This window comes from Athene noctua, chromosome 1 (assembly GCF_965140245.1).
Source record: "Athene noctua chromosome 1, bAthNoc1.hap1.1, whole genome shotgun sequence".
Lineage (NCBI taxonomy): Eukaryota > Metazoa > Chordata > Aves > Strigiformes > Strigidae > Athene > Athene noctua.
In genome coordinates this window covers 227498552-227517399 of record NC_134037.1, presented here as the reverse complement: position 1 = coordinate 227517399, position 18848 = coordinate 227498552, and the positions used below count along the sequence as shown (strand labels likewise).

Genomic DNA, 18848 nt, shown 5'->3' with positions numbered 1-18848 from the left:
AGGCATACTTTGTAACCATGATAACTTGCCTTAATAAACGTATCTGCCTCTGTCTTATTCTTGAGTCCACAACTATCTGACTGGATGATAAGCTCATGAGCTCTTTTGCCATCTCCCAAATTGTCCCCAGAAATTGTTTGGGAAAGTACAGTTCTCCACAGGTCAAAAGCTTGTCTATGTCTATTCTAATACATTAGCACTATGGACAATTAAGGTTCAACGTCCAAAAGCATTCTCTAGTGCTTTTTTAGTTGATTAATACAGACACAGTCTTAAAATGTCATCTAGTGATTTATCACCCCTACAACTACTAAAAATAGTTGGATACAAGATGATTCAGAAAGTTGCTTTCAAAATATTGGATAATATTCAAAACCAATATAAAAATTGATGATAACTGAATTGGGGTGGGTTTGGTCACTATTATTCCCTGAATGATTTTAGTACCAAAAAAAGGAAAGGCCACCAAGGACATGAAGGACTGCATATGCGAAACAACGCTTATAGATCAAAAAGAATAAAGGATTTCAGACCTCATACAAGCTGTAAAAGCTATGAGCATTCTCTGAATCATCACCTGCAACAAGCTATTTTAATCAACGATTATTTTGCTTCCTCTCAAATAGAAATATATTGAAGATTAAGGGGAAAAAAAAAAAATCCATCAAACATTTGCCTCAAGTATTTTCAGCATAAAATGTCAATGCAGATGAATTCAGTAAATCTTTGTCATTCCAGAACCTGTTTTTCTGAATTTAAAATGATAACTTGTGTGCACAAAACTTGAGGTAAGCGTTAACTTGAAAAATAGAATCTCACTCTGTGTTACCAATTCCTTATCATTAATCCCCTAATAAAATCCACCATGCCAGCTTGAGATGAATTTCCACATGACTTGCTTAGTAGAGGCAGAGATCAGAAAATCATGCTATGACCTAGGATTTAACTGAGATTTGTGATTTGATATCCTAGGTGCAAAGTGTTTATTTTCATCAGAAAGGTGTTCTTAAAAATACATAATGAAGTAGTGATATCATACTAATTGCAATGTTTATATGATATAAACTATCTGAAACACTACTGTGTTTGGACATTTAGGTTAGTGTATGTATAGAATAAGCAGGGAAACATCCTTCGCTCCACTCTGCTTTCCTATGAGAGAATCAATTACTTATATCACCCAAAAAGGGTAATGGCTCAAAAAGATGTTTGATTACAACCTCCGCAGTCTCCCTAGTCAGTCAATTGAATTGTTTAGTTATCCACACTATTAGAAAAATATTCCCATTATCTAATCTGTATCTTTTTTTCTCAAAAATGTAAGCTTATTACATACTGCTATATCAACCATCAGTATTTATGATAAATTATTCCCTTCCTTTTTCCAATTTTTCTACACATTTTGAGAACAGTCTGCCTTGGTCTGAAAAACTTACAAACAGTATTTCTTCATATCACATGTTCCTATAACTATCATAATTAGTCACAGAATCATAGAATGATTTGGGCTGGAAGGGACCTTCAAGATCATCTAGTTCCAACCCCCCTGCCATAAGCAGGGACACCTTCCAAGCAGGGACACCTTCCACTAGCCCAGGTTGCTCAAAGCCCCGTCCAACCTGGCCCTGAAGACTGCCAGGGAGGGGGCAGCCACAGCTTCTCTGGGAAAACTGTTCCAGTGTCTCAGCACCCTCACAGTGAAGAACAGTCATCCTTAACATTTAATCTAAAGCTATCCTCATTCAGTTTAAATCTATTAACCCTTGTCCTATCACTACATGCCCTTGTAAAAAGTCCCTCTCTATCTTTTTTGCAGGCCCCCTTTAAGTACTGGAAGGCCACATAAGGTCTCCCCGGAGCCTTCTCTTTGCTGTGGTATTGCTCCTCTACCACACTCTCCAGGCCGAACAACTCCAACTCTCTCAGCCTCTCCTCAGAGGGGAGGTGCTCCAACCCCTTGATCATCTTCATGGCACTCCTCTGGACTCAATTCAACAGGCCCATGTCCTTCTTAGGCTGGGGACCCCAGAACTGAACACAGCACTGCAAATGTGGTCACATGAGAGCAGAGTAGAGTGATGAGAATCAGCTCCCTCAACTGCTGGCCACACTTCTCTTGATGCAGCCCAGGATACAGTTGCCAGGTCATGTTGAGCTTCTCATCAACCAACACCCCCAGGTCCTTCTCCTCAGGGCTGCTCTCAATCCATTCATTGTCCGGTCTGTGTTTGTGCTTGGGATTGCCCTGACCCAAGTGCAGGACCTTGCACTTGGCCTTGCTGAACTTCATGAGGTTTGCACAGGCCCACGTCTCCAGCCTGTCAAGGTCTCTCTGGATGGCACATCCCTCCAGCATGCCGACCGCATCACACAGCTTGGTGCCATCGGAAACCTTGCTGAGGGTGCACTCAATCCCACTGTCCACGTCACCAACAAAGACATTAAACATCACTGGTGTCAGTAGTAACCCCTAAGGAACACCACTCCAGAGTCTCCGTTTTGATCCACACATTTACAACTAATGCTCTAAACACCTCCAATCTGAATGTAATATTCTAGCTGGGAATTCAGCAGTGGTGAACAGAGGAAAATGCAGAATTTTTACAGGCTATATTCGTACTTCTACATTTCAGTTTCATGTATGTTTACTGGCTGCAAAACGAGGACACATCTGATACATGTCTGACTTCCATTCCATTACAATCCACTGTTCTTTATCAGAACTGCTCTGTTAACTAGACTTTAACTCTACATCACTACCGTTTAATGCTCGAGTCACTGATGTTCCCTAAAATATTTTTAATTCCATTAAGCAACCTACAGTTGTCAAAAAATCTTTAGTAAAAAGACGTACACAGCTATTTAAGAGTCAGTCACAACAGAGCATCATAACAAGAGCATGGTTACTGTAATCTGAAGTATGATGCTCCCAACACAGAGATAGTGTATCCAACCACTCCCTCCCAAAATAAAAGCCCTTTTTTACTCTTGCACCATCATTAGATCAACGTGATCTCTTCCTACTGTATCATTCTTTAACAGAAATATATGTTTGTAAGCAGCATAAGACACAGCAGGACAAGAGTAAACAGAATGAGCTGTATTTCTTCTCAGGACACCATTCCTAGCAGGTTACAGTAGCAAGGTGAATATGAGTCAACAGTGTGCCCTGGCAGCCAAAGGGCCAACCATGTCCTGGGGTGCAACAAGCACAGCAGAGCTAGCTGATCAAGGGAGGTGACTGTCCCACTCTACACTGCACTGGTGTGGCTCCACCTTGAGTACTGTGTGCAGTTTTGGGCACCTCAGTACAAGAAGGACATCACCATTTGAGTGTGTTCAGAGGAGCACAAGCAAGATTGTGAAAGGTCTCGAAGGCAAGAATTACCAAGAGTGGCTGAAGTCACTTGGTTTGTTCAGCTTAGAGTAGAAGAGACTGAGCAGTGACCTCATCACAGTCACCAACTCCCTGAAGGGGGGCAGTGGAGGGGGAGGTGCTGTCTCTCTCTCTGGTGACCAGTGATAAGACATAAGGAAATGAAGCTGTGTCAGAGGAAGTTCAGTCTGGACATTAGGAAAAGGTTCTTCACTGAGAGGGTGATCGGTCACTGGAACAGGCTCCCCAGAGAAGTGATCATAGCACCAAGCCAGTCAGAGTTCAGGGAGCAGCTGGACAACACTTAGTCATATGATTCAGTTTTAGGTAGTCTTGCAAGCAGCAGGGAGTTGGACTCTATGATCATTATAGGTCCCTTCCAACTCAAGATATTCCATGATTACTCCTTTTCCCATTAGCTCACATGCAAACTTTAAGCATGTATTTTAAATTATTTAAGCATGTACCTAAATTTAAATTTATATTCCAAGCAAGGGAAAGAAAACAGTGGGCAGCAATCTGGCCAAGATTTACAAGAAGCTGAAGTTAGGAGATTCTGAGATAAAGACAGCCTCATGGCAACTGATTACTTTAAATCATATAAAAGATCTGTACAAGAAACCACCACAGAGACATAATATGGTGTTGAAAGTCCCTTGTCCTCAGTGCTGCACATCAGCGATCCTGGCTAGACTACTTGGACAGGCACATGGTGGTGTGCTCAGAAGAATGTGAGTCTGACAGCAGAAGTGAATTAAATCTATAAGAGACTGAGCAGGTAAAATCAATTTACATCAGAATTTCATAAGTAAAAATCATGTTTCTTTCTCCATAAGATCTCACACTGAGAGATTTTCTTCTATGCTCATTTTCCATACAAATCTGAAACTTAAAAGCTTTAGATTACTGTAAACTTCTCTTTTGTATTTATCCTTCAACTTAGAAGAAAGTTTACTTCAAACAAGCAAGCAATAAGATGCCCTTATCAGTGCTTCCTGACCCTTACAATTTTAGTATCTCAGAGAAAAAAACTCAGACTCAGATCTAATTAATACAAATGAACAATACTAGAAGATAATCTTTATTACTTGAATATTTTACATTCAAAAAGCACTGAACAAATGTTGACTCACACATATCTATTATAGCTTTATTAAAAAACTATTATAATGAACAGTGATTAGTTTTCAACTCTCCAGCAGTGTCTCAAATAAGCACATATTATTTCTTTTCTCACACTGCATTTCTTAAAAGGCCCTAACCTTGCTCACCTAAAATTAATACCACCGCATTATTGGATCACATTCTTAATTATGCTGTATTTGAGCAAGTGATCTCTATTGTATTTTTTGTTCTCATTGTCAAAAAGTCCTACATAACTGTTAACCCAAACTCAGAATAGCATTTAACTTGGACTTCCTATTTATTTACAAGACAATCTGTCATTAAAAAAGGTTCACAGAAATTCTTGTTGTAAAACTAGTCTACAAGTCATGTTTCCCAATAACCCAGCTGATCTAGAAACTTTTAGCTTCTGCTTTCCTCAGCATACCCATATTTTTCTTTAACATTCCCAAGTTCTTTTCCTGTGAAGTTGAATTGTATCTCCATGGTGCAAATCCCTTTATTTTACCTGTTCTTTATACTTAAGATAACCCCTAGTGGTGTCCTTCTAAGTTTCTCTCAAGAGAATATCTAAATGAATATTATTTTTTCTGAAGTTATCAGCATCTTCACTTGGCAGCCAAATGGGGGCTTTAGATGGCCTAAGCAAGAAATAAGAAAAGCAGGGCTGTCGTCAGGTGAGTCAAAGTAGACTCATGCCAGAACACTGTCAGTACCTGGAATACAAATGAAAAAAATAATGCAATGGAGTAGAACTGAAGCAATGTTAGATATTAGGGTTGATTTAGTGCTTAAGGACATGGTGTAGTTGGGAACTGTCAGTGCTAGGTGAACGGTTGGACTAGATGATATTCAAGGTCCTTTCCAACCTAGATGATTCTATGATTCTGTGATTATCTTAGCTCACATAGACAGAGAAAGGCCCTGTTGCTCATGGAAAGCCATACAATAGCCCGAGAGTTATACCAACACCTAGACAAAACTATTAATGTCAAAAGCTGAAACTCAAGATGATCGAATAATAGCTATCTAGAACAGGGGACGATATAATTATGTGCAAATAAATATGAGAAACTCTTTAACTTTTGGCAGGAAATTGTCCAGTATTTCATGGAAGTATGATAGAAAACAGAGGCAGTGAAGCTGTCAGGGCTTCAGTAAATGGACACAATAGGGCTGATAAATACACTCAAGGCTAGTAGGACCTGGTCTTTGCAAGAAGCAATTGAGAATTTCATACACAGAAAGGAGTAGTTCTTGTACAACGCAGTTTTGAAAGAGACTGACCTTTAAGAATTTCACACAATCAAGATAAGGAACTTTACCTCTAGAGAGAAAAGGGTGAGAAGGAAAATGAAATACAAAAAAAATGTAGAAAATTTATTTACATGGGAAAGATGGATAAAAAACAGCAATGAGCTCATAATCAAAAGTGGAATACAAGGAAAAAATAAAGCATCAATGCTGTAACCGGGATGAAGACAAGTAAGAACACAACTAAACCCATATTTGTGTAAGAGTCATTGGATATACTGATACAGTGAATGTCTAAATGATAGGCGACATATATTGTAAAGAATACACAATGGACCAAGTTTTGAAGTAAAAATTCAGAGAGAAAGAAGTTACTGCAAGCATGAATGGAGATAATAGTATATGGTGTTTCTACTTGTCAAAAAAATTGAGGAGTGTCCTGGTTTTGGGCAGGATAGAGTTAACTTTCCTTGGGCTGAGAGGGAACACAGCTAGAGGGCCAGGCTGGATCAGTCACTGGAGTATTCCATATCATGTGGCATCATGCTTGGTATATAGAGGAGACACGTGCTCTCTCACTGCTGCTTCCAGTCGGCGCAGCGTGATCTTTGGTACAGTCAGGATCGCTGCTGGGGGCCGGCTGCTTACTGGTCAGCAGGTGGTGAGTAACTGCATTGTATATTACCCGTTTGGGCTTACTATCGTTAATGTTGTTTTGTTAATATCCCTAAACTGTTTTTTTATTCAACCTACAAATTCTCCCTTTTTTTCCCTCCCATATTTCACTGGGGAGGAGGGGTGGGGTGGGGGGAGGGAAGTAAGTGACTGGCTGCATGGTGATTAGCTACCAGCTGAGTTCAAACCAGGACAAGGAGACAAATATTTGGCAAAGACAGACAAACCAAATGCCAATGTGTTTGCATTAAGAAGAAAACAAGAGTTATAAGTTTTAAATCTGGCTGACAACAAAATCTGGGATCATCAAAAAGTAAAGATGACAAAAAGTAAAAGAAAAGCAACTTCTATATGAATCAATGGACACAAGTATTGAATATTAGATGTTTCAGAAAAAATACTGCAGATGGTTGAAGCATGAGTCTTTTCCTACAAAAAATTTCCTCCTCAATCTTTGTCATACAAAAAAAGAATTACCTTACACTGCTCTAACAGTGCAGGAAATTCTTTATACACATGCCTAATCTTTTTTACAAACCTTTTGCAAAAAGATATATAGCATAGTTCAGCACAAAAAATACAGTGAATTAAATATTAGTTTTGTAGCTAACATTCACTTGCCCAGGCCTGATTTAGAAACGTCAAACAGAAAACATGAGGTAAAAAAAGCCTTTATTTGTAACAATGCCTTCCAAAGTCCAGTTACTTATTTCAGAAATATCACAGAAAAAAGTAGGTTTGGAAAGGACCTTGAAGATGATCTACTCCAAACATTAACCTAACACCAACACTTCTCAACTACACCATATCCCTCAGCACTATGTCGCCCCCACTCTTAAACACCTCCAGGGATGGGGACACCACCACCTCCCCGGGCAGCCCATTCCAACGCCTAACAACCCCTTCTGGAAAGCAATGCTTCATAATATCTAGTCTAAACCTTCCCTGGCACAATGTGAGGCCATTCGCTCTTCTCCTATCATTTATTACTTGGTGCAAAAGATTCATCCCCAGCTCTCTGCAACCTCCTTTCAGGCAGCTGTAGAGGGCGATGAGGTCTCCCCTCAGCCTCCTCTTCTCCAGACTAAACACCCCCAGTTCCCTCAGCCGCTCCTCGTACGACCTGTGCTCCAGACCCTGCACCAGCTTCGTTGCTCTTCTCTGGACACGCTCGAGTCATTCAATGTCCTTTTTGTAGTGAGGGGCCCAAAACTGAACACAGGAATCGAGGGGCGGCCTCACCAGTGCCGAGGACAGGGGTAAGATCCCTTCCCTGTCCCTGCTGGCCACGCTATTGCTGACACAAGCCAGGATGCCATTGGCCTTCTTGGCCCCCTGGGCACACTGCTGGCTCCTGTACAGCCGGCTGTCAATCAACACCCCCAGGTCCCTCTCTGACTGGCAGCTCTCCAGCCACTCCTCCCCAAGCCTGTAGCGCTGCTGGGGGTTGTTGTGGCCCAAGGGCAGCCCCCGGCATTTGGCCTTATGGAAACTCCTCCAGTTGGCCTCAGCCCATGGCTCCAGCCTGTCCAGGTCTCTCTGCAGAGCCTCCCTACCCTCGAGCAGATCAACACTCCCACCCAACTTGGGGTCATCTGCAAACTGACTGAGGGTGCACTCGATCCCCTCGTCTAGATCATCAGTAAAGATGTTAAACAGGAGTGGCCCCAAAATCGTGACTGGCCGCCAACTGGATTTAACTCTGTTCACCACAACTCTTTGGGCCCAGCCATCCAGACAGTTTTTTACCCAGCAAAGCATGTGCCCATCCAAGCCACGAGCAGCCAGTTTCACCAGGAGAATGCTGTGGGAAATGGTGTCAAAGGCCTCACTGAAGTCAAAGTAAATTACATCCACAGCCTTTCCCTCATCCAGTAAGCAGGTCGCTCTGTCATAGAAGGAGATCAGGTTTGTCAGGCAGGACCTGCCTTTCATAGACCCATGCTGACTGGGCCTGAGCATCTGGTTGTCCCGCATGTGTTGTGTGATGGTACTCAGGATGAGCTGCGCCATCAGCTTCCTGGGCACCGATGTCAAGCTGACAGGCCTGTAATTTCCCAGATCATCCTTCCAACCCTTCTTATAGTTGGGCATCACATTGGCCAATTTCCAATCAGTCAGGACCTCCCCGGTCATCCAGGACTGCTGGTAAATGATGGAAAGCGGCTTGGCGAGCACCCCAGCCAGCTCCTTCAGCACCCTCGGGTGTATCCCATCCTGTCCCATAGACCTGTGTGTGTCTGGGTGATGCAGCAGGTCACTGACTGTCTCCTCCTGGATTGCAGGGGGGTGGTTCTCCCAGTGTCTGTCTTCTGGCTGAGGAGGCTGGATTCCCTCAGTACAACTAGTCGTTATTAAAAAGTGGTGCAAAGAAGGCATTAAGCACCTCAGCCTTCTCCTCATCACTTGTTACCATGTTTCCTCCTGCGTCTAGCAGGAGATTGAGACTCTCCCTGGTCTTTCTTTTGATACTGACCTACTTATAGAAACATTTCTTTTTGTCCTTGATTGCTGAAGCCAGATTGATTTCCAGGTGGGCTTTAGCCCTCCTGATTTCCACCCTGCATAGCCTCACAGCCTCTTTGTAATCACTGTGTGTGGCTAGCCCCTTCTTCCAAAGGCTGTAAACTCTCCTTTTCTCCCTGAGTTGCAGCCAAAGCTTGCTGTTTAGCCAGGGTGGTCTCTGTCACCAGCTTCTCTCAGAGCACCTGTGGACAGCCTGCTTCTGTGCCACTAAGACTTTCTTCTTAAAGAGCGTCCCGCCTTCCTGGACCCCTATACATTTCGGGATCTCAACTTTTATTTATTAAAGATATCTTCTTAAACTGGGATAAATCACCATTTAGTTAGTACTTTTTATTTTTCTCCTTTAAAAATTCTAAACTATTGCTTGACATCCCAAAATGTATTTCTAATTTATTATTTCTGAGATTATAACTCTTCTTTCACGAGAACACTTAAAAAACTTGTAAGATACGTGATGCAAGTTTAATTACCATATTCTTACAATATTCGAAACCTTACCGGTTGTTTCAAATTTATTCCTTGACTGAAAGGACCAAAAAAAGTAAGAATCACAAAGAAATTCAAAAAGGAATGCAACAGTTCTCTGGTGTATTGTCATCTTACTTGTGTGGTAGAAAGACATTTAATCAATATACTTCAATAACTCAATTTCTTCTGTGCCCAATACATTAGCAAAATAATTTAGTGTTTCAGCACCTTTATCATCTCTTATGTAAAAGACTCAAAGAAATAGACTATATTGTATACTTTAGGTATAATTAAATGTTCTAGGGCTAGATAAGACTATATAATAACAAAAGCCTTTGGAGAAAGATGTCTGAAATGCAAAGCGTCATTGTTGATGGCAAACACATTGGGTTTTGTTTCAGATGAAAGTCAAATCTACATCTGGTCTCAGCAGCAAAGCTTGAACAGTGGCATGGCAATAGTTCGTCAAAGAAAATTAAACATTAATCCATTAAACAGATTACTCCATTTAAAGTTATCAGTCATGATTAATAAATCTAACTAGTAAGTATTACATCAACATCACTGAAAACAAATGATCTACTCCTTAAACATTGTTTATTTGATAGAACAACACAGACTAAACCCAAAATTAGAAAAAAAATATTCTGTAAACCAGTATTTTTTTCTCCGTAGGAACGAACTACCTGCAAAACAGATCACCACTGATAAATGCTTTAAATCCTAAAGCAGTATTTATACTGCCCATTGGAGAAAGCACCAGGAAAAAGATTTTAAAACCAAAAAAAACCAACCTTCTGTCAACAGTCAGCTACCAAAATGGTCATCTAGCTGAGATCCCATTCATCTCACATGGGTCTCACATTGCAAGTGTGGTATCATGAGACTACTCATTTCTAAACACAAAGCTAATCTTCATCATTAACAAGTTTTATAGGATGTATTGCCCAATATCAGTCATAATCAATTAAACCTCAAAAAAATTAATATGAAGGTTAAATTATTTCAGGAGGAATTTTATTGCACTGAGTAAAACCAAGTACAAAACAAGAACTACAGTAAAATAAAATGCAATTTCATATTTAAATTTCAGCAAGCAGAACCATACTTCATCAAGAATTTGAGCAACAAAATACAGCATTCAAAACAACATCAACTGAAGATAATTCTATGCAGTTAAGTTAAAGCACCTAATAAGATGAACAGATTTAATATAGTTTTCATAAAATAGTTCTTGGATACACGCAAGCCAAAGGAAAAAAAAAAAAACAAACCTCCACAGTAATAGGTGATAATATCTATGTTCTGAGACATCAGCCTGGAGTAAGTGAAAGAAAGAACATACAAGAAAATAAAGTAGTCTATCTAAACAAAACCTAGTCTGGAAGAGAAGATAAGGGTAATAAAGGATTTATTTTATACTTACTGCTGAATGAACAAAAACCATAAAAGTGGGAAATAACTTAAAAATAAGAGGGTAATTGCAGAAACCACAAAAGCAACCCATAGAGTCACTACCAAAAAAAACAAACAAAAAAAATCCCGCAAGCCTCACTCGTGAAGGAAACCTGAAATGTTTATAGGGTCCTGTCCTCAATGTCTTTAAGCTGACAACAAAAGTAATTAACTTGGGTTGAACTAAAACATACAATACTGTAACAGTCACAGCATGCCAGTATCTCACTAAGTGTCTAGCTGTTTCTTTCAGAGTACCAGGTCTTGACTTTGAATTCAAAGCCAGAACGATAAAAGAAGGTTTCAATTATAGAATTTTTTATTATCACACAAGTAGTAATTATCAGTTTATTCACTACTTAGGCTCTTCATTGGGAGTCAGACAGTTTAGTCGTTCCCTTAATCACTTTAGAGCAAATTAACTTGGGATCTCTGAATTCTCTTAAATACTACAACTGCAGGACATTATTCACCTAAAAGATAAACCTGAAAGTCTTGTATTGCATGTTTAAATTTGATTCTCCTCATTTGAAAAGAACAGCAAAAAATAAGGCATAAACCAGCAATTTTAAGGGAAAAAAAAACCCACAAACCAAAAACCAGCCACACTGAGAAGACTCATATTTGTGTCAACAGAAGTCCTTAAGGAAATAAGTAGAAGTTCTCAGTCCACTCCCCAGCCAGAATAGAACAAAAGATACAAGAGAGCCTGACAGAGATTGGAGAACTTTGACGAAAAGCAGATGCGTAAGATTCCATATTCAAAGAGTAAAAAAGTGACTTATTCAAAACCTCCAAGAGGGAGGAGGCAGAATAGGTTAATGCGATGATAACTACAGTATTTTCTTCTCATTTACATGGAGAATAGAAAGAAAAACATCAGTGTAGAAAACTTCACTGAAAAAGTTAAGATTTATTAATGCAAACAAAAGTATAAGCCAAACTATTTTAGCTGTGGAAATTCAAAAATAACTCTATACCTCCCAGTGAAACTTTGTCACAGAAAATACTTTTTTTTTTTTTTTTTTTTTAAATAAACTAAATTACTTTTTTAGAGAAAGAGAATCCCAAATCATTCCAACAGCAATATTTCAACAATCGTGCTTTCCACATGCATGGATATGCCCACTAAAAGTCTGATTAAAAGGCAGCATTCCCCCAGTCTGGAACCTCTTCACACTTAGGAAGAAGCTGCTAGTATTGTTTCTGTAATATTACATTAAAAACAAGGTTTAAGGAAAGAACAAAAAAAAAGTGGTAACAAAAGAACTCACCACAACTCCAAACTGCTCCGGCTCAGATAAATTTTTATACTCGCTCTTGAACTTGGACAATGCATTCAATTGTTCTTGTTCAGGAAGATGTTTTATTAAATTCTATCAAGAAAAATAAAATCAGCTTAAAAAATCTCATATTCAATAGTGCTTCTATTATTGTGGGCAAATGGTATTACATATGAATGATTACCATACACTCCAAAGACAACACTCCTCCCTAAAGACAGTAAAATGTAAATAGGCAACACAGAAATTAATGTAACAGAGCGTAAAAAGTGATTCAATACTGCTAGCTGACTGTACAAACATTTCTGTAGTCTTTTTTAAAACTCCTTTTTAAAGGAAGAATATGCTTGATAGGCAGTATGCAAAGAGAACACTAAGCAGCAAATAGAACAAGAATTTGAAGCATAACATATCCAGCTAAAGGACAGCAAGAAGTATTAATGCTAGAGAAAAAGTATTTTGACAATTTATAATTTATTTTCCAGTATTTCAAAACAAAGTCTTAAACTCACTACACACTACTTAGCCTAAAAACTTGACAGAAGTAAGAATTCAGAGGTGGGACTCAGCTTCAGGTGAATTCAGGAGCCCATATGGGGAGATTGGACACTTACATAAGTGATTTTTTTGTGAATGCATGTAAGGGAATTTAAACATGTCAGCTTCATCTGATTATCTGAAGAATCCTCAGATTCCCTGGAGCGTCCTGAACACTTAAAACACCTACATTTATATATAGACACATTTAGGCATCTGAATCCTATTCTAATTACAATCAGCTAGGTTGACTAAAAATGGCTATTCTGAGGTTCTTGAAGTAGACAGCTTCTCAGACATTTAATTATGGCATATAATTTAAGTCAGTAGGTCAGTTCTGTCCCTTCCCAACACAACTACTATAACTACTAGGCAACAGTCAGGGTCCCTCTAGTCTGCTGTCTCAGCTTATGACTTTTGCATTCCAGGTTACACAGTGGCTAAGCTTCCATCACAGTAAGAAAACAAAAGAGAGATTGTGTTCTTTCTTGAAACACTTCTTAGTCTACTCTCAAGATCACTCTTCTGAACTGAAATAAAGATTTAATCCTTCTGCCACTGAATAAGGTCTAGCAAACACATCCTTTCCACTACCTACTACCATACTTCAAGAAAGGATCAGAAAGACAAACTCTTGCATTTCCCCATTACTCAATAGAAAAGGTAGACATTTCAGTTAAGTCAGAATCTGTTTTATTATTTTGCAGGTAAATAGCTTTGGTGACATACATTCAACAGAAAAGCATGTACGTAAGTTCGTGAACAGGATCTCCATCTGAAGCTCTTAAAAAAACCCCTGATTTTATCCACAAAAGATCCTAATTTCTTCTACAGGTAATTCAGCCAGTTAGGATATACATATTATCTCTCTGGGGCCACAGAGATAAAAAGTCATAGCTATGCTTTGCTTAACATACTTCCCTAATTTATGAAAAAATAATTCAACTCTTTAACTAGTAGTCCCAAAATCTTTCTAAACCTATAGTCAACTCAGTAACTCTATACTATCTTCAGAACCTGCATTACATAGTTAAAAGCTAACCCCAGATGTTTACTCAAGTTGCAATAGCACACTTGGATCGCAGCATAGATATTCCTCTTATTAAAGAGTGACAACACTAAATTTGCAACTAGACAACAAATGTTACCAAAGTGTTAAAGTGTTTTAAAAGCTGCTTCAATATTTTATTTAATACTACTTCTTTTAACTTTTTACAAGTAACTTCCTTAGATGTTATAACAATTGTCACATTATGGTAGCTAAGCATTTATCAAGCCTTTTTTCTAATGGATGTCTTTCTAGAGAGTCTGTCCTGGTTTCATCTGGGATAATTTTCTTCTTAGTAGCTAGAATAGTGTTCTGTTCTGGATTCAGTATGGGATTTGGTATGAGAAGCATGCTGATAATACACTAATGTTTTCAGTTGTTGCTAAGAGATCAAGGACTCTCCAGCTCCCCATGTCCAGCCTGTGAGCAGGTGTACAAGAAGCTGGGAGCGAGCAGAGCCAGAGCCCTGGAACCAAATTAGCCAATGGAATATTCCATATCATGTAACATCTTGCTCAGTATATAGAGAAGGGTCATCTGGGAAGCAGGGGGGTTATCTTAATTCCAGAATTACAGTTTCAGGATCTTGGGCTTTTTTTTGGGATGGCTAGCTGTGAACAGGCTGGGATCACTCAGCGGGTGGTAAGCAATTGCATTGTGCATTACCCATTTGTATTTCTATTACTGTTATTGTTTTATTTTTTCTCAATTATTAAACTGTTTTTACCTCAACCTATGAGTCCCCCTTTGCCCTCCCATTCCCTCTACCATTCCCTGGGAGGAGGAGGGTGAACAAGGGGCTGTGTTGTGTCTGGCTGATGAGCATGTTTAAACAACAGCACTCCTTTTTGGCACCCAGCATGGGGCTTGAAGGGTTGAGATAACAACAGATCTGGTCAGAGCATATTACAATGAATTTGTTATAATCATTCATTATATTGCTTTAGTAGTTGCTGGTCATTATGTCAGCTTATTGGCTCTAAGAGTTGTGGCACCCAGTGTGGGGCAGAGGAATGAGAGATAAGGACAGTAATTCAAAGAGGTAACAAACAAAACACAAATTGAACCCTGGTAGCAAAATAATGGCAGGAATTTCTGTCATTGTATGCGTGGTGGACAGACAAGCGGTGAATTGTGTGCACTGTGTTTAGTATTGCAATGACATTTTTATTTTGGTATGAAGAATTTTTTTTTCTTTTTGGTTTTGGTTTGATGTGGATGTGAGCTATGTTTGTGAATATTGTCTTGTGTAATTAATGTGGATTTTAATAATAGTTCTTAAATATGTGATTCACAGAGGCAAGGGGTGTAAAGTGTTGGGTTTACATGTGGCAAGGTTTTGTTGGTAGTGGGGGAAGGGGTTATAGAGGTGGCTCCTGTGAGAAGCTTCTTGAAAGCTCCCCCAGATGCAAGTCAGACCCACCTCTGGCCAAGGCTGAACAAGTTACCAATGGTGGCTGCGCCTCTGTGACAACATACTTAAGAGGCAGAACCTGGGAGCACGAGGGAGATACCTATCCAAACACCAAGGTCAATGGAAGAAAGAAGGAGGTGGGGGCATGGGGGGTGGAAAATGTGGTAAAGCAGCCTGCGGTGAGAGGGCAGGCTGTGCCCCTGCAGACCATGAAGATCAATGGTAGAGCAGATGCCCACCTGCAGCATGCGGAAGACCCCATGCCAGAGCATGTGGCTGGATCCAAAGAAGGCTGGAACTCTTAGGGAAGCCCGGACTGGGTTTATGAAAGGCAGGTCCTGCTTGACAACCCTGATCTCCTTCTACAATAGGTCAACCTGCTTGTTGGATGAAAGAAAGGCTGTGGAAGTTGTTTACCTTGACTTCAGTAAGGCCTTTAACACCGTTTCCCACAGCATTCTCCTGGCAAAACTGGCTGCTCGTGGCTTGGAGGGGCACACGCTTTGCTGGGTAAAAAACTGTCTGGATGGCCGGGCCCAGAGAGTTGTGGTGAACAGAGGTAAATCCAGCTGGCGGCCGGTCACGAGTGGTGTCCCCCAGGGCTCGGTTTTGGGGCCACTCCTGTTTAACATCTTTATTGATGATCTAGACGAGGGGATCGAGTGCACCCTCAGTCAGTTTGCAGATGACCCCAAGTTGGGTGGGAGTGTTGATCTGCTCGAGGGTAGGGAGGCTCTGCAGAGAGACCTGGACAGGCTGGAGCCATGGGCTGAGGCCAACTGGAGGAGTTTCCATAAGGCCAAATGCCGGGGGCTGCCCTTGGGCCACAACAACCCCCAGCAGCGCTACAGGCTTGGGGAGGAGTGGCTGGAGAGCTGCCAGTCACAGAGGGACCTGGGGGGGTTGATTGACAGCCCGCTGTACAGGAGCCAGCAGTGTGCCCAGGTGGCCAAGAAGGCCAATGGCATCCTGGCTTGTGTCAGCAATAGCGTGGCCAGCAGGGACAGGGAAGGGATCTTACCCCTGTCCTCGGCACTGGTGAGGCCGCACCTCGATTCCTGTGTTCAGTTTTGGGCCCCTCACTCCAAAAAGGACATTGAATGACTCGAGCGTGTCCAGAGAAGGGCAACGGAGCTGGTGCAGGGTCTGGAGCACAGGTCATACAAGGAGCGGCTGAGGGAACAGGGGGTGTTTAGTCTGGAGAAGAGGAGGCTGAGGGGAGACCTCATCGCCCTCTACAGCTCCCTGAAAGGAGGTTGTAGAGAGCTGGGGATGAGTCTCTTTAACCAAGTAATAAGTGATAGGACAAGAGGGAATGGCCTCAAGCTGTACCAGGGAAGGTTTAGACTGGATATTAGGAAGTGTTTCTTTACAGAAATTGTTACAGGGTTGTTGGGCGCTGGAATGGGCTGCCCAGGGAGGTGGTGGAGTCCCCATCCCTGAAAGTGGAGTCAGGTCGACATAGCACTGAGGGATATGGTGCAGTTGGGAACTGTCAATGTCAGGTTAATGTCTGGACTAGATGATCTTCAAGGTCTTTTCCAACCTTGATGATTCTGTGATTCTGTTGTAGTTCGGTGCTGGGAGGACAGCAACACGCAGGGGGGACCCACACTGGAGCAGTTCATTAGGAGCTGCAGCCCATAGGAAGGACTTATTTTGGTGGAAATTTGTGGAAGAGTGTCTCCTGTGAGAAGGGCCCCATGCTGGGGCAGGGAAAGAGTGTGAGGAGTCCTTCCCAAGGAAGAAGGAGTGGTGGAACTGACCACAGCCCCCCATCCCCTGTCCCCCTGCACTGCTGTGGAGGAGGAGATAGAACAAAGCTGGGTGGGGAAAGGTGTTTTCAAGATGTGGTAATGCTTCTCACTGTCCCACTCTCTCTGTTAAGTGCTGTTGTTTCTGGTGTTTGAATTAAATTGACTGTGACCATAATGGGCAAGTCAACCCTCTCTGTCCTTATCTTGATTCTGGCAGCCTTTGAGTTATTCCTGAGGAGCAAGGTATAAGTGAGCAGCTGTCTGGTGCTCAGCTTCCCTCTGGGTTCAAACCATGAGACAGTCCTTTATCACTGTTTTGTTTTAGTGTAAAAATAGTTACTATTTTAAGAAACAAAACCCTACTTTGATTCTAAGGAGTACAATAAGTAATTTGTTTTACAGTATTTTGTCATATTCAAAGTAAGGATTAAGTAGTTTATCAAGAGAGTAAAGTCAGCAAATAAGAAAAGCTAGACTTATGAGCAAAGGTCTAAATAAATCAAAGGAAGAGTAAATGATAGTTAAAGAGTATACTGCTTCAACAGAATGTTCATGCTCAAATAAGGATTTTGGTAGGACAAGAGGACTACTAAAAATGCATGAATGATGATGCTTAAAATAATAATGTAAACTTAAATGCTATGGAGCTTTATTTGGACATGGTCATACTGACTTTCAGCATCAAGAATTTGACAGTAGTCAAATATATTCTTTACCATTATTACCTTTGGGAAATATTTTGGTAAAAGAGACTACTTTTATTAATTATGGATGAAGATGTCCAGCACTAAATCAGTAACACTGAGCAAAAATGAATGGGTACGGAATGTAAAAACATACATTTTAGATTAGAAATTCATAACCCATTTATTTCTTGATATGCAACATCCATATAACCAGCTCTAAACATACTACAATTCCTTAACCTTTACTGAGATTAAAATGTTATTGTTTGATGCTAAAATAATTTTCACATGTAGAGAAACTGACCACAAAACTTTAAAAAAATAGAAATGGTCAAGCTTTGTATGAATGTTTTCAATACTGAGCATCAGGGAAAAAAAAAAAAAAAAGAAAACTGAAGGAGCAGCTGGTATGAAAGCAGCTTTATGGTGTTCAGATAAAGCTTTTGAACTGCTAGAGATGAAACACATTTTGAACATCAAATACAGAATAAGCAGGAGAATGAATTTTGACTAAGATATAAGAAACGATCCAGTAATTAGTCTATGACTGTGGATTACAACATGACTTCTGGAGTTTTTACATCTTTCAAACTAAATTTAATTTCTAACTGGAGAAAGGGGAGGTGGGGAGAGAGAGAAAGAGAGAGAAAGGGTACATTTTACTTCTCAAGCATAACAAGAGAAGTATTAAGGAGAAATTTCCAACTTCAGAAACTGTGACATTAGGATACACTGAACAATATTTAGTCAGATAAAAAGATTTGATGAAGGCACAAAATTTCTAGAAAGAAGAAGTACCATAATATCTAAGGTATCTGATATAAATAAATAAAAATAGCCATATGCTTGCAAACCTATGTATGCTTTTGCCATTCTCAGAATCAAAAATACACAAGACTACATTTTCATAGCATGGTTATAACCCATACTTATGAAGGTTTTAAAAGGTAGAAATAGGAGACACACAGCTGGATAGTTAAATTTATTTAGCAACCTAAGCATATGTGAAGGTGGATAAGAAATTTTTAAAGCAATGAGGCACATTATTCTATCACTTCCAAAGGGAAGATGGGTGTCTTAAGTGATTTTTTGAGTTTCAACTCAGATGGTCCCCTTTTCAAAGTTACAGGGTTGTTTTATCCAGAAACAAGAAACTCTGATGAAACAATTTGATACAAATGACTGCATCCAAACATGCAAAGTAAATTTGGAGCCTAAATTTTACTGATTTTTCCATTTGATTT

At 40.2% G+C, this 18848-nt stretch overlaps 1 protein-coding gene across 2 annotated transcripts in view; it reads right to left on the bottom strand.

Annotated features, from left to right (window-relative positions):
* DIAPH3 (diaphanous related formin 3) overlaps positions 1-18848 on the bottom strand; it is a 255321-nt gene that overhangs the window by 124307 nt on the left and 112166 nt on the right. For both annotated transcript variants that reach the window (XM_074912215.1, XM_074912225.1), the window contains one exon: positions 12154-12255. In XM_074912215.1, the coding sequence (XP_074768316.1) occupies positions 12154-12255 (102 nt within the window). The remainder of the gene's footprint in view (positions 1-12153; positions 12256-18848) is intronic.